Consider the following 16,015-nt stretch of genomic DNA (forward strand, 5'->3'; position numbering starts at 1 on the left):
TATCTCACAGGAATCCAATTTATGTGTAAATGATACCTTTCAATGGGGTACACAGCCAAGTCTAAGAACATGCTTCTTTTCTAAATAAGCCTTTTAGTCAAGACTAGTAAAAAAGGCCCGTTTCAGTTTTTAAGGAAACGGGCGCTAGCAAGGTTTTCCTTGTAGTGTGTATGTTTGAGAGAGTGTGTGTGTGAGAGTGACTGTGTGAGAGAGAGAGAGAGTGACTGTGCGAGTGTGTGTGTCAGAGAGAGAGTGAGATTGGGTGCAATTGTGTCTGTGAGAGAGTGTGCGAGTGCATATGTGAGACACGGCGAGACCGAGAGTTTGCTGAACCCCCTTCCCCTCCACCCTTCCACCCGTCTGAGTTCCTGAAACCCCTCCCACTTCTTCACATGGGAGTTCCAGGACGCACCCTGCCACTTCTTCCCATCCCCCCTCTCCCCTTCCCACTCTGCCTCTCCCCCCCCTCCGAGTTCCAGGAACCCCCTCCCCTCCCCTTCTTCCCATCCCCCCTACCCCTGATCCAGGACCCCCCTCCCCTTCCTGGAACTGGACCTGCCCCTACCCTTCCAGTTGATTTCCAGGAATCCCCTCCCCCCGTGTCATTTCAGGACCCCCCTCTAGTTTCATGACTCCCTTCCCCCCCGTGTTGATCATGACCCCCCTCCTCACCTCCTGCACATTTTTACCTCCCCCACGCTTCACACAGCCTCTTCTTTCGCTTCTGTTTCAGCTGTTCCTGTGGTCCCGCCCAAACAGAAGTGAAAGAAGTACCCCCTTCCCCCCCCATGTCATTCATGACCCTCCCTTCCCTCCCCTATCGTTTAAGTACCCCCCTCCCCACCTCCTGCATGCTTCACACAGCCTCTTCTTTCGCTTCTGTTTCGGTTGTTTGGGCGGGACCACACGAACAGCCGAAACAGAAGCGAAAGAAGGACCCCTTCCCCCCGTGTCGTTCATGACCCCCCCTTCCCTCTCCTGTTGTTTCAGGACCCCCCTCCCCACCTCCTGCACGTTTTTACCTCCTGCACTGTAGGGACGCTGCTTCACACAGCCTCTTCTTTCTCTTCTGTTTCAGCTGTTCGTGTGGTCCGGCCCTAGGGCGGGACCACACGAACAGCAGAAACAGAAGCGATAGAAGAGGCTGTGTGATGCGGATGACGTCACTGATCTACTGCCGGAATCAGACCACGGAGCCACGGTCCCAGGTAGAGACCAAACGTTGGAGGTGAGAATTATTATATAGGTTCTCCGAGGACAAGCAGGCTGCTTGTTCTCACTGATGGGTGACGTCCACGGCAGCCCCTCCAATCGGAATCTTCACTAGCAAAGTCCTTTGCTAGCTCTCGCGCGCCCGCGCGCACAGCGCATGCGCGGCCGTCTTCCCGCCCGAAACCGGTTCGAGCCGGCCAGTCTTCTTTCGTCCGCACTCGGTATGGCTGTGTTTTTGCCGTGTCGAGCCCCGGAGAGTCGACCTCGCGCGTCCGTTGTTTTAATCGACGTGTTTTTTCTTCGGAAAAGTTCTAATTTCGTGCGGAAAGTGCTCCGAAAACCCCCTTGGGTTTCGTTTGCCCCTTCCTATATTTCCAGTCTTTGCCCCGGTAAGTTTTCTTTCGTCGTCGGGGTAGGCCTCTTTTAGGCCTCGGTCGAGATTTTTCTCCCTCAAAGTTTTGGTGCTCAAATTCGTCATTTCGGATTTTGATTTCGCCGGCGTGATTTTTCCGCCCATGACATCGAAGCCTTCCAGCAGCTTCAAGAAGTGCACCCAGTGCGCCCGGGTAATCTCGTTCACTGATAGGCACTCTTCGTGTCTTCAGTGTCTGTGGGCCGAGCACCGTCCTCAGAACTGTAGTCTGTGTTCCCTGTTACAAAGGCGGACTCAGGTAGCGAGATTGGCCCAGTGGAACGTTTTGTTCTCGGGCTCTTCGTCGGCATCGGGGTCATCGAGTGCATCAACGTCATCAGCGTCCAGACCTTCATCCTCGGCCGCCAGTGCATCGAGTGCATTGAGGCATCGGCCCTCTGCATCGGCGCCGAGACATCGGATAGCTGCATCGACGTCGGTGGTACCGAGACCTCGTCTCCTGATGTCGTCGGACGGTGGTGCATCGTCAGGAGTGCAGGTGAGGGCTGTCCATTCCCCTGCTGGTGGCGGTGAGCCTTCGGGTGGGTCTCCCCCTACCCTGAGGGCTCCTGCGGTACAGCCCCCCCCGGGATCGACCTGCTTCGACCTCGGCCCCGAGGAAGCGACGGATGGATTCTACGTCCTCCTCATCGGTGCCGGGGAGCTCCGGTGACATGCTTCGGAAGAAGTCTAAGAAGCATCGACACCGGTCTCCTCCCCGCGTCGGCACCGAGAGCTCTGGGTCGCCGAGGGAGTCGGCACCCAGCAGGCATCGGCACCGAGAGGACCGCTCACCCTCTGTTCAGGAGGTGTCGATGCGCTCCACTCTGGACAGCCCGGAACAGCCTCCACGCCCGGAACAGGTTCTGACGTCGACGCCTGCATCGGCCTCCATGCCTTTCTCTGCAGCCGCTCTGAACGAGAGCATCCGGGCCGTTCTCCCAGAGATTCTGGGAGAGCTGTTGCGCCCTACCCCTCCGATACCGGCGGTGCTTGCGCCTCCGGTACCGTCGAGCGTGGCGCCGGCTGGCCCATCGCCCGGGGTGAGGTCCCCGACGTCGGTACCGCGTGCGGTGCCGACTGCGGCCACCTCCCAGGAAGGCTCCCCGACTACGTCGGCGGAGGGAGCTTCGCCGATGCGGGCCAGGGAGTCTACCTCTCGACGCCCCCATCGTGGACGTGGCTCCACTGAGTCGAGCCGGGCGAGGTTGCAGACACAGGTCCGTGAACTTGTGTCTGACACCGAGGGTGAGGCCTCGTGGGAAGAGGAAGAAGACCCCAGATATTTCTCTGACAAGGAGTCTGAGGGTCTTCCTTCCGATCCTACTCCCTCTCCTGAAAGACAGCTTTCTCCTCCTGAGAGTCTGTCTTTCGCTTCCTTTGTCCGGGAGATGTCTACGGCCATCCCCTTCCCGGTGGTTGTGGAGGACGAGCCCAGGGCTGAAATGTTTGAGCTCCTGGACTATCCTTCTCCACCTAAGGAAGCGTCCACTGTTCCCTTGCACCATGTCCTAAAAAAGACATTGCTTGCGAACTGGGCCAAGCCACTAAGTAATCCCCACATCCCCAAGAAGATCGAGTCCCAGTACCGGATCCATGGGGACCCAGAGCTGATGCGCACTCAGTTGCCTCATGACTCTGGAGTTGTGGATCTGGCCCTAAAGAAGGCTAAGAGTTCTAGGGAGCATTCTTCGGCGCCCCCGGGCAAAGACTCTAGAACCTTAGACTCCTTTGGGAGGAAGGCCTACCATTCCTCTATGCTCGTGGCCAAAATCCAGTCTTACCAGCTCTACACGAGCATACACATGCGGAACAATGTGCGGCAGTTGGCGGGCTTGGTTGATGCTCTCCCCCCTGAGCAAGCCAAGCCTTTTCAGGAGGTGGTCAGGCAGCTGAAGGCGTGCAGAAAATTCCTGGCCAGAGGGGTGTATGACACCTTTGATGTTGCGTCCAGGGCCGCTGCTCAAGGTGTGGTGATGCGCAGGCTCTCATGGCTGCGTGCCTCCGACCTAGAGAATAGACTCCAGCAGCGGATTGCGGACTCGCCTTGCCGTGCGGACAATATTTTTGGAGAGAAGGTCGAGCAGGTGGTAGAGCATCTCCACCAGCGGGATACCGCATTTGACAAGTTCTCCCGCCGGCAGCCTTCAGCATCTACCTCTACAGGTAGAAGATTTTTTTGGGGAAGGAGGACTGTTCCCTACTCTTCTGGCAAGCGTAGGTACAATCCTCCTTCTCGACAGCCTGCGGCCCAGGCTAAGCCCCAGCGCGCTCGCTCTCGTCAGCAGCGTGCGCCTCAGCAAGGCCCCGCGGCTCCCCAGCAAAAGCAAGGGGCGAGCTTTTGACTGGCTCCAGCAGAGCATAGCCGACATCCAAGTGTCAGTGCCGGGCGACCTGCCGGTCGGGGGGAGGTTGAAAGCTTTTCACCAAAGGTGGCCTCTCATAACCTCCGATCAGTGGGTTCTGCAAATAGTCCGGCAAGGATACACCCTCAATTTGGCCTCAAAACCTCCAAATTGTCCACCGGGAGCTCAGTCTTACAGCTTCCAGCACAAGCAGGTACTTGCAGAGGAACTCTCCGCCCTTCTCAGCGCCAATGCGGTCGAGCCCGTGCCATCCGGGCAAGAAGGGCTGGGATTCTATTCCAGGTACTTCCTTGTGGAAAAGAAAACAGGGGGGATGCGTCCCATCCTAGACCTAAGGGCCCTGAACAAATATCTGGTCAAAGAAAAGTTCAGGATGCTTTCCCTGGGCACCCTACTTCCCATGATTCAGGAAAACGATTGGCTATGCTCTCTGGACTTGAAGGATGCCTACACACACATCCCGATACTGCCAGCTCACAGACAGTATCTGCGATTTCAGCTGGGCACCCGTCACTTCCAGTACTGTGTGCTACCCTTTGGGCTCGCCTCTGCGCCCAGGGTGTTCACAAAGTGCTTGGCTGTAGTAGCAGCAGCACTTCGCAGGCTGGGGGTGCACGTGTTCCCATATCTCGACGATTGGCTGGTGAAGAACACGTCCGAGGCAGGAGCCCTGCAGTCCATGCAGATGACTATTCGCCTCCTGGAGCTACTGGGGTTTGTGATAAATTACCCAAAGTCCCATCTTCTCTCAGCACAGAGACTCGAATTCATAGGAGCTCTGCTGGATTCTCGGACGGCTCGCGCCTATCTCCCAGAGGCGAGAGCCAACAACTTGTTGTCCCTCGTCTCGCGGGTGCGAGCGTCCCAGCAGATCACAGCTCGGCAGATGTTGAGATTGCTGGGCCACATGGCCTCCACAGTTCATGTGACTCCCATGGCCCGCCTTCACATGAGATCTGCTCAATGGACCCTAGCTTCCCAGTGGTTTCAGGCTGCTGGGGATCTAGAAGACGTGATCCACCTGTCCACGAGTTTTCTCGAATCCCTGTTTTGGTGGACGATTTGGTCCAATTTGACTCTGGGACGTCCTTTCCAAATTCCTCAGCCACAAAAAGTGCTGACCACGGATGCGTCTCTCCTGGGATGGGGAGCTCATGTCGATGGGCTTCACACCCAAGGAAGCTGGTCCCTCCAGGAACGCGATCTACAGATCAATCTCCTGGAGTTGCGAGCGATCTGGAACGCTCTGAAGGCTTTCAGAGATCGGCTGTCCCACCAAATTATCCAAATTCAGACAGACAACCAGGTTGCCATGTATTACGTCAACAAGCAGGGGGGCACCAGATCTCGCCCCCTGTGTCAGGAAGCCGTCAGCATGTGGCTCTGGGCTCGCCGTCACGGCATGGTGCTCCAAGCCACATATCTGGCAGGCGTAAACAACAGTCTGGCCGACAGACTGAGCAGGATTATGCAACCTCACGAGTGGTCGCTCAACTCCCGAGTGGTGCGCCAGATCTTCCAAGCGTGGGGCACCCCCTTGGTGGATCTCTTCGCATCTCGAGCAAACCACAAAGTCCCTCAGTTCTGTTCCAGGCTTCAGGCCCACGGCAGACTGGCATCGGATGCCTTCCTCCTGGATTGGGGGGAGGGCCTGCTGTATGCTTATCCTCCCATTCCTCTGGTGGGGAAGACTTCGTTGAAACTCAAGCAAGACCGAGGCACCATGATTCTGATTGCTCCTTTTTGGCCGCGTCAGATCTGGTTCCCTCTTCTTCTGGAGTTATCCTCCGAAGAACCCTGGAGATTGGAGTGTTTTCCGACCCTCATCACGCAGGACGAAGGGGCTCTTCTGCATCCCAGCCTCCGGTCCCTGGCTCTCACGGCCTGGATGTTGAGAGCGTAGACTTTGCCTCTTTGGGTCTGTCAGAGGGTGTCTCCCGCATCTTGCTTGCTTCCAGGAAAGATTCTACTAAGAGGAGTTACTTCTTTCTATGGAGGAGGTTTGCCGTCTGGTGTGACAGCAAGGCCCTAGATCCTCGCTCTTGTCCTACACAGACCCTGCTTGAATACCTTCTGCACTTGTCTGAGTCTGGTCTCAAGACCAACTCTGTAAGGGTTCACCTTAGTGCAATCAGTGCATACCATTACCGTGTGGAAGGTAAGCCGATCTCAGGACAGCCTTTAGTTGTTCGCTTCATGAGAGGTTTGCTTTTGTCAAAGCCCCCTGTCAAGCCTCCTACAGTGTCATGGGATCTCAATGTTGTTCTCACCCAGCTGATGAAACCTCCTTTTGAGCCACTGAATTCCTGCCATCTGAAGTACTTGACCTGGAAGGTCATTTTCTTGGTGGCAGTTACTTCAGCTCGTAGAGTCAGTGAGCTTCAGGCCCTGGTAGCCCAGGCCCCTTACACCAAATTTCATCATAACAGAGTAGTCCTCCGCACTCACCCTAAGTTCTTGCCAAAGGTCGTGTCGGAGTTCCATCTGAACCAGTCAATTGTCTTGCCAACATTCTTTCCCCGTCCTCATTCCTGCCCTGCTGAACGTCAGCTGCACACATTGGACTGCAAGAGAGCATTGGCCTTCTACCTGGAGCGGACACAGCCCAACAGACAGTCCGCCCAATTGTTTGTTTCTTTTGATCCCAATAGGAGGGGAGTGGCTGTAGGGAAACGCACCATATCCAATTGGCTAGCAGATTGCATTTCCTTCACTTACGCCCAGGCGGGGCTGACTCTTGAGGGTCATGTCACGGCTCATAATGTTAGAGCCATGGCTGCGTCGGTAGCCCACTTGAAGTCAGCTTCAATTGAAGAAATTTGCAAAGCTGCGACGTGGTCATGTGTCCACACATTCACATCTCATTACTGCCTGCAGCAGGATACCCGACGCGACAGTCGGTTCGGGCAGTCAGTTCTTCAGAACCTGTTTGGGCTTTAGGATCCAACTTCACCCCCCGAGGGCCCTGTTTGTTCTGTTCCAGGCTACACTCTCAGTTAGTTGGTAAATTTTTTAGGTCAATCTCAGTTATGTCCTCGCCGTTGCGAGGCCCAATCGACCATGGTTGTTGTTTTGAGTGAGCCTGGGGGCTAGGGATACCCCATCAGTGAGAACAAGCAGCCTGCTTGTCCTCGGAGAAAGCGAATGCTACATACCTGTAGAAGGTATTCTCCGAGGACAGCAGGCTGATTGTTCTCACAAACCCGCCCGCCTCCCCTTTGGAGTTGAGTCTTCCCTTGTATCTCTTTTGCTACATACGAGACTGGCCGGCTCGAACCGGTTTCGGGCGGGAAGATGGCCGTGCATGCGCGGTGCGCGCGGGCACGCGAGAGCTAGCAAAGGACTTTGCTAGTGAAGATTCCGATTGGAGGGACTGCCGTGGACGTCACCCATCAGTGAGAACAATCAGCCTGCTGTCCTCGAAGAATACCTTCTACAGGTATGTAGCATTCGCTATATGCTCATTTGTATACATGCCAGTTAAATTTGGACAGTTAAAGTATTTAGAATCAATTCATAATTGTCTGAACTGATTTTTGCCTTGTCTTGTGCTTTTTAGGGGCTTCTTTTACAAAGCCGCACTAGTGATTTCCGTGCAGCAAATGAGAGGATGCCCATAGGAATTGAATGGGCTTCCTCTCATTTGCTGCACTAAGAATCAGTAGTGCAGCTTTGTAAAAGAAGCCCTAGAATAAGCCTGGAGGTACTTGAAGTTCCAGCCTATCCCCCTGCCTCCACTGAAGATCCCAGGTACACAAAATGGGATCAACTAGAACAAGATCCAGGCTGTCTGAAAACATTTTTGTTAAAAACCCCATAGAAATGAGAATTAAATAGCTCAGTGTTTTAAAAACGCCTAGAGATTACCAGCTCGTTTCACATAGGCCAGAGAACACAGCTCCCTCCTTTTTCAAGGCTCCATATGCTGATTCATTACTCTATCAAATCTCACAGAGCTAGGCAGCTGGTTTACAACTAAGGGACTGTTAGCCTATAAAAAATTTAGATTAACCTAAAATGTATATATTGGGGGTGGGGTGGAGGGGATTGTCAAAGTCCAAAGTGTAACAGATCTGACAGAGCAATATTTAGAGATTTTAGTCACTTACCTTTAAAACCATCAACAGGATCACCAGCTGGCAAATTGAAGTAGTATTGGATATCTCTGCCTTTGTACAATGTCTTCCTGGAAGAGTTACCTACGCGGTAACTGAATTCATAATGTAAGTCCTGTCCCAGAAGAGAACACAGTAACATGAGATCAGCAGTTCTGAACTGGTCAAAAAAACACAATCTGCTTTCCAGTCTTTTATAAACCTCAGGATTCTATAACTTTAAGACAGTGCTCACCAATTTTTCTGCAAATGCAACCCCAATTTCCACATCCATGGAAAACATGCAACCCTCCAGGCAGTGCAGGATATTAACATCCTAAGAATCACCCACCCTGGTCATAACCCCAAATGTAGGTTTTGTAAACTTGTTCAGGGTCCTAACCCACAGTTTTGGAAGTTCTGCATTAAAGAAATCATTCAGGGGGTCTTTTACTAAAGCTTAGCTCAAGTTATCTGCAGCAGGTCCCATAGGAATAAAATGGGCCCTGCTGCAGATAACTCAAGCTATGCATTAGTAAAAGACCCCCTGAATGTTTAGCACAGCCAAAATCATGAATTATTTCCTGATGTCTTTAAACCAAACAGTTCAGGGCATAATTGTTTCTTTGGATTCTTAGCTGACATTATAAACATGAAATCGGCCATCAGTTTTTAGCAGAATTGTCAATGAAAGATCATGTTGGAAAATTGCCTCAGTATTTTTTCTTTTTACCTGATTTTCTCTTTTCTTTCGTAGAGTGTTGTGGTAGCCGTGTTAGTCCACTTTTAAAGGTAATCAATAGAAATCAAACAAAATAAAACATGGAAAAGAAAATAAGATGATACCTCTTTTATTGGACATAACTTAATACATTTCTTGATTAGCTTTCGAAGGTTGCCCTTCTTCGTCAGATCGGAAATAAGCAAATGTGGTAGATGCTCCAGCTTATATGTCAGACCTGGTAGACCTACCATCCAGAAATGCTAAAAAATCTTCTCGCACATTCCTTAATCTTCATTTCCCCAACTGTAAAGGTTTAAAGTACAAATTAATGCATGCATCAACTTTTTCTTATAAGAGCACACAGTTCTGGAACGCATTGCTACGTAACCTGAAAGCGGTCTATGAACTGAACAACTTCCGGAAACTACTAAAGACCCATCTCTTCGACAAGATTTATCACAAAGACCAAGTCATGTGAAACTCCCACATATACCCTGAATGTAAATTAATGCCTTCTGTATTTTACTATTATGTATTCCACTACCATGCAACCCAAATCCTTCTGTAACATCAAATGTTTACTCTCTTCTCATTTCAACTATCCATGATGTATTGTAAGCCACATTGAGCCTGCAAAGAGGTGGGAAAATGTGGGATACAAATGCAATAAATAAATAAATAAATAAATAAATATAAGTAAAACATCCCAGCATTTCATTGACAGTCTAACAGGGTGCGGATGGGTAGGAGGTATGCACGGAAAATCAAAGCATTTCAGAGATAGTCTAACAGGATGGGGGTGGATAGGTGAGAGGAGGGTGATAAACAGAGCAATACAACTTTATGGTTTATAATGGGCTAGAAAACCCAGATCTTTGTTAAGTCCTGTCTGTTGGGTGTCAAAATATTCAATCATTCTGACTTTGAAGGTCTTACGTTCCTGTATTGTTTTAAAGTTACCTTTCAGGATTCTTACTATGAAGTCACTGGTACAGTGATCTGGTTTTGTAAAGTGCTGGCCCACAGGGGTGGGAACCCGGCTGGCACCAGTATTGTTCATGTGATGTCTATGTAAATTAAATCTTGTCTTTAGCATCTGGCCTGTTTCTCCAATATAGCATCCTTCGTTACATTTTTTTTACACTGAATGATATATACCACATTGGAAGATGAGCATGTGAAATATTCCTTTATGTTGAATATTTTTCCTTTGTGAATGACTGAGGCGTCTTGTGAAATGTTTTGGCATAGCTTGCAGCTGGATATATTGCAAGGATGTGTGCCCTTCTCTTCTTTTTCAGTCTGTGTTGGGAGTTTACTTCTGATTAGCTTGTGTTTCAGGTTGGGTGCCTGTTGGAAGGCCAGCATTGGTGGGGCTAGGAATATCTCTTTCAGTAATTCATCCCCATCCTGCTAGACTATCTCTGAAATGCTTTGATGTTCCCCTGCATACCTCCTACCCATCCCCACCCTGTTAGAATGTCAATGAAATGCTTGGATGTTTTACTTATATATACTGTCATCTACCACATTTGCTTATTTCTGATCTGACGAAGAAGGGCAACCTTCGAAAGCTAATCAAGAAATGTATTAAGTTATGTCCAATAAAAAAGGTATCATCTTATTTTCTTTTCTATGTTTTATTTTGTTTGATTTCTATTGATTACTCTTTTCTTTCCAAACTGTAAAAAATGGATGGAGTTTTTGTGTCGGGGCAGAGTCTCCAAGGGGTTATTTTTGCACAGTAATGAACCTCACTCTTAAGCCAAGGTATACAGAGTATGATCTCTGTCTCGGGAGAGTTTTCTGTGAGAGAAAGTAAGTGGATGAGAGCTTAGAAGGGTGGGAAATGAAAAAGTGTGGAAGTGAAGTTTGTTTTTTAATTTGTACAATTTTTATAGTATCTTGTAGTAAGTGTTTGTACAATCCAATTTTTCCCAATTTTTGTGTATTTTACAAATTTTCCTACACTTTTGTATTGAATGTTTACCTTGTATATGTGCTAAAACATTTTACATGTGCAAATCAATTGTAAGTGCATTAATTCACAGGTGAATGTGCGCACAAGCAATTTGTAGGTGTCAGGTGATTCTATAACTGTGCACCTATAATTAGGCTTCCAAAGGACATCTGGCATGAACCTATTCTATAAAAAGATTCAGGCACCTACTTTCCTTAATAGGATACTACCTTAACAGGATAGATATGCACACATATGCTTAGGTGCAAGCACTTATGCCAGCCATACAGCTGCTGTATTTGTGTGTGCCTAAGTTCCAATAATAAGTGCATAACGTAACAGTATTATATAACTTACATGTATATATATTCTAGAAAAAAAAAGCTAGCAGAGCTTAAACATTATCTGAAAGAAATGTATGTGTTAGGCGGTGAGAGTCTGATATGTACAGACAGGGAGAGGGATCTTGGGGTGATAGTATCTGAGGATCTGAAGGCAACGAAACAGTGTGACAAGGCGGTGTCCATAGCTAGAAGGTTGCTAGGCTGTACAGAGAGAGGTGTGACCAGCAGAAGAAAAGATGTTTTAATGCCCCTGTATAAGTCGTTGGTTAGGCCCCACCTGGAATATTGTGCTCAGTTTTGGAGGCCGTATCTTGCTAAGGATGTAAAAAGAATTGAAGCGGTGCAAAGAAAAGCTACAAGAATGGTATGGGATTTGCGTTACAAGACATATGAGGAGAGACTTGCTGACCTGAACATGTATACCCTGGAGGAAAGGAGAAACAGGGGTGATAAGATACAGACGTTCAAATATTTGAAAGGTATTAATCCGCAAACGAACCTTTTCCGTAGATGGGAAGGCGGTAGAACTAGAGGACATGAAATGAGATTGAAGGGGGGCAGACTCAAGAAAAATGTCAGGAAGTATTTTTTCACGGAGAGAGTGGTGGATACTTGGAATGCCCTCCCGTGGGAGGTGGTGGAGATGAAAATGGTAGCGGAATTCAAAAATGCGTGGGATAAACATAAAAGAATCCTGTTCAGAAAGAATGGATCCTCAGAAGTTTAGCGGAGATTGGGTGGCAGAGCTGGTGGTGGAAGGTGAGGCTAGTGCTGGGCAGACTTCTACGGTCTGTGACCTGAAAATGGCAGATACAAATCAAGGTCAGGTATACACAAAAAGTAGAACATATGAGTTTATCTTGCTGGGCAGACTGGATGGACCGTGCAGGTCTTTCTATGCCGCCATCTACTATGTTACTATCCTTCCTATTTTCGAAAGAGAAGGGCAGCCAAAAAGCGACACAAAAGGCACATGGGCATCCCCGTGAAAGAAGGTTGGCCAAATCCAATAATCAAAACCAGGCTGCAGAGGCGTTAACGTGAGGACGCCTATCTATGGTGAATGTTAGGAGCGTGTTATGGGCGGTGTTATGTGATGTGCGCCCCCAGCGTATAACGGCTTGCAAAATGGTTTTGCATGGGTTGGAACATGGGCGTTTTTAATTAGACCTGAAATAAAAGCGACCAGAGTATGGGGGAAGTCATCTTTAGACCCATTAGCGATTTTTTGGAGTTGGAGAGTGGCGAGATCGTTGTTTGCAGAGAAAGCTGAGAGTTTGTTGAGTACCTGTTACCTTTGTGTGCTGTGGTCAGAACATTTTTACCCTCACCTGCCTCATTTGTGTTTTACCTTTTCACCTTTCCCTACCTAACCCTTCTAGCCCCCAAACCCAGACACCACTACTTCTTCCTCTATCTCCCCCATCCCTCTCCATTCACTGTCCCCAAGTTCAAATTTCATTCCCTTACTTGTTTTTAGTCTCTGTTTGTCTCTTTGTCCTGTGTACTGCTGCACCTGTTTGTGAAGACTGCTTGGAGCGTGATTGGCTAGAGGGTGTGGCAGGAGTGCTTGCAGTGTGGCTCTGCTGTGTGTGACTGCATTGTCTGTCTGTGGTGGGAGAGTAAGTGTCAGCTTCTGTTTGTTGCTGCTGTGTTTCACTAAGTTGGTAGGGAGAGGTGAGCACTGGTGTCACTGCATTGCACCTGTAGTGTGGGGAAATGGAGGCACTAAATGCACAGGTGGCTTACATGTTGGAGGAAGAGGGGAGGCACCGCAGGAGGTATGCACACCCCAGAGTTTTCAGGCCCCGCAGCAGTTTCCTAGACCTCAATGACCTGTAGTGTCTCACTAGGTACCGCTTTGATAGGGCTGCCATTCAGCACCTTTGTGACCAGCTCCAACCCCTCCTGCAGCCTGGGACCCGTAGGAACAACCCCATCCCTGTGCACCCAAAGACATAAGCGGCCCGTATAAGAGGCTTGGGGAGGCTAAGCCTCCCCAGCCGCAGGATCAGGTCAGCTATAGTTTCACACGACGACGACGATGCCAGCCATCAGCCCAGTTCCGCCCACCTGGGGCTCGCTGCTCGGCCCGGATCATGATAGTCTGTTTCGGACCGACGCGACCACGACGCCCGACAGACACGCCATCCCATTCAGCCAGCCCAGTTGAGTTCCTCAACCGGGGGCTCGCCGCTCGGGCTCCGCTCTCACACTGGCACGCCGCGCGGTCCTGCTGTGCCTCTCTGCAGTGCTTCTTGTTTCTTCGCCGCCCTCGCCCTCAGGCAGCCACTCAGCCTTGGCTACGAGCGCTCGTTCCCGTCCCGTCATTCATCATGTACTCCTGTTCTCCATAGGCGGGAGGGGCGGGGCCATACGTAGGGAAGGCTGGTTATTGGTTAGGAAGAAGAAAAGAGAGTGTCTCATGTTCCCTCCCACTTCCTTCCAGAAATTGGCACGTAGGGGCAGCGCATGTACATTGGAGTTCAGGAGACACTGAGGTAGGTGCTGACTGACTCTGAAGCAGGTTTTAAAACAACAAGTAAACAAGTAAGGTCAAAATAAAAATAAATATTTTGTTTCATGAAGATCTCTTTTGTTTAAAACATAACTAAATTGGCTATAAGCCAAGCCCCTAATGCTTTTGGTTTTTCCTATATTGTTTGTGATGATGTCGATGATGACTTAGACTGTGATCTCAACTATTAGGCTTAGGCAGAAAGGTGCTGACTGACTTTGAAGGTTGTTGCAGCACCACCCTCCCCCCTCTGGAGCGCACCCCCCCCCCCCCCCGGGAGCGCGTGTGTTGTCAGACAATTCTGGATGTAAGCCCCGCCCCTAACCCCACCCCCGCCCCTAGCCCCACCCCCTTTAGCCTCCCCAAACAGTTGGGCCACCGATCGCCTATGCCCAAAGATCACTGCTTCTATCTCTTTTCTGGCCACTGGGAGTTTCCAGTCTGTGCTAGCTGTGAACACGGGTCTCACCCAGCCTTCCATTTCTAACTGCCTTACCCAGTTCCTTGATGCCTTCCTTATCCACACCTCTGAGTACATCACCTTCCCCACCACCCCCCAGAACAACATGGCTGACCTCTACGCCATAGCTCGCTTCCCCTCGGTCATAGGTGCCATTTACTGCACACATGTCACACTCAGACCCCCCCCCCCCTCCCCCCCGGGCACGAGAGGTCACTTATAGGAACAGGAAAGCATTCCACTCCATGAATATGCAAGTTGTGTGTGACACCCAGGGGGAGATTCTAGACATGTGTGCCCGATACCCAGGTTCCACCCATGACGCCTATATATTGCAGCACTCAGGAATCTTCCGCAGGTTTGACCGAGGGGAGATCACTGGCGGATGGCTCCTAGGTAAGTGCAGCATGGATCTGCCCAAACTATACCTCCTCCAACAGGCAGCCCTCAGCACTGTCTCCCTCCAGCTCACTCCACAACCCACTATTCCCACCCACCTCCACAAGGTACCCACTCCAAACAATACACACTCATCTTTCTCATCCTGCTTCTCTCCAAAGGTGACAGAGGCTACCCACAGCAGAGTTGGCTCATGACCCCCATAGTGCATCCACAAAGAAGGTCAGAGGAGAAATACAACAGTAGACATCTGACCACCCGTGGCATCATTGAGCGCACCTTTGGACAACTTAAGAACAGGTTCCGATGTCTGGACCATTCTGGAGGGGCAAAGGTGGCAAAGATATTCCTGGCCTGCTGCATGCTACATAATTTGGCAATGTGCAGAGGACAGGCCCTCCCAGAAGAGCCACAGTGACCAGAGCAGCAGGCCCCAGATGAACAGGATGAGGAGCCCCCTCCACCTCCTGCCCACAGAGCAGAGCAGAGTGCACACCAGCTGGGGGTCAGAGCCAGGCAAAGACTGATCGAGACAAGTTTTCTGTGAGAGTAAGTTGACATTTATTTATATCACACAGTATTTACACACCACCACCACCACCACCCCCCTCCCACCACCATCACCCACTCTGTGCATATTCCCCTCCCTCTCACCCTCACCCCCAGCATCTCCCATCACTTTCCCCGCCCCCTCCCCTGGCCCTGTCCCCTCCTACCCCTCCCACCATGTTCCTTTGCAGCTGGTGCTGCAGGGGAACTCTGTTGAGAGTCCTCTGATGAGCTCCCACTCTCCTCCTCTGGGCTGCCCTGTGGAAGTCCGGCCACTTTGCGCTCTGTGGCTTGCCCTGCAACCTGGGCACAGGACCCAGAAGGGGAGCTGGTGTGGTGGCTGCTGGACCAGTGGCTGGGGAGGCTGAGGATCTCAAACTCCACTTCTTAGCAGTTATCATTTCTAAAGCGCTACTAGACGTACGCAGCGCTGTACACTTGAACATAAAGAGTCCCTGCTCAACAGACAAACAGGACAAACAAGAGATAAGGGAATATTAAAGTGAGGATAATAAAATAAGGGTTCTGAACAAGTGAATAAGGGCTAGGAGTTAAAAGCAGCATCAAAAAAGTGGGCTTTTAGCTTAGATTTGAAGACGGCCAGAGATAGAGCTTGACGTACCGGCTCAGGAAGTCTATTGCAGGCATATGGTGCAGCAAGATAAAAGGAACGGAGTCTGGAGTTAGCAGTGGAGGAGAAGGGTGCAGATAAGAGAGATTATGTTTTTATGATGGTGATTATAATCTGAGTAATTTGTACGAATATTACTAATTGGCTCTCTGGTTTTGCTGTGCTTTTCTATCAGAAATGGATTTCAAAGTGTGTTTTTATAGTATTTTAAGACTGATTTTACTGTTATATTATATTGTAAACCGTTCTGATTTACATTTTGTAATAAGTGACGGTCTAGTAAATAAATAAACGATAAACGATAATGTAGGGAGCGATGAGAGTGGAGAGGTACTGAGGAGCTGCA

General features: G+C 50.0%; 1 protein-coding gene across 1 annotated transcript in view; it reads right to left on the reverse strand.

Moving 5' to 3' along the window:
• LOC115474088 (polycystic kidney disease protein 1-like 1) overlaps positions 1–16,015 on the reverse strand; it is a 151,787-nt gene that overhangs the window by 104,759 nt on the left and 31,013 nt on the right. Inside the window, exon 2 of the mRNA XM_030209418.1 lies at positions 8,100–8,220. Within this exon, the coding sequence (XP_030065278.1) occupies positions 8,100–8,220 (121 nt within the window). The remainder of the gene's footprint in view (positions 1–8,099; positions 8,221–16,015) is intronic.

Source organism: Microcaecilia unicolor, chromosome 1, assembly GCF_901765095.1.
Source record: "Microcaecilia unicolor chromosome 1, aMicUni1.1, whole genome shotgun sequence".
NCBI lineage: Eukaryota > Metazoa > Chordata > Amphibia > Gymnophiona > Siphonopidae > Microcaecilia > Microcaecilia unicolor.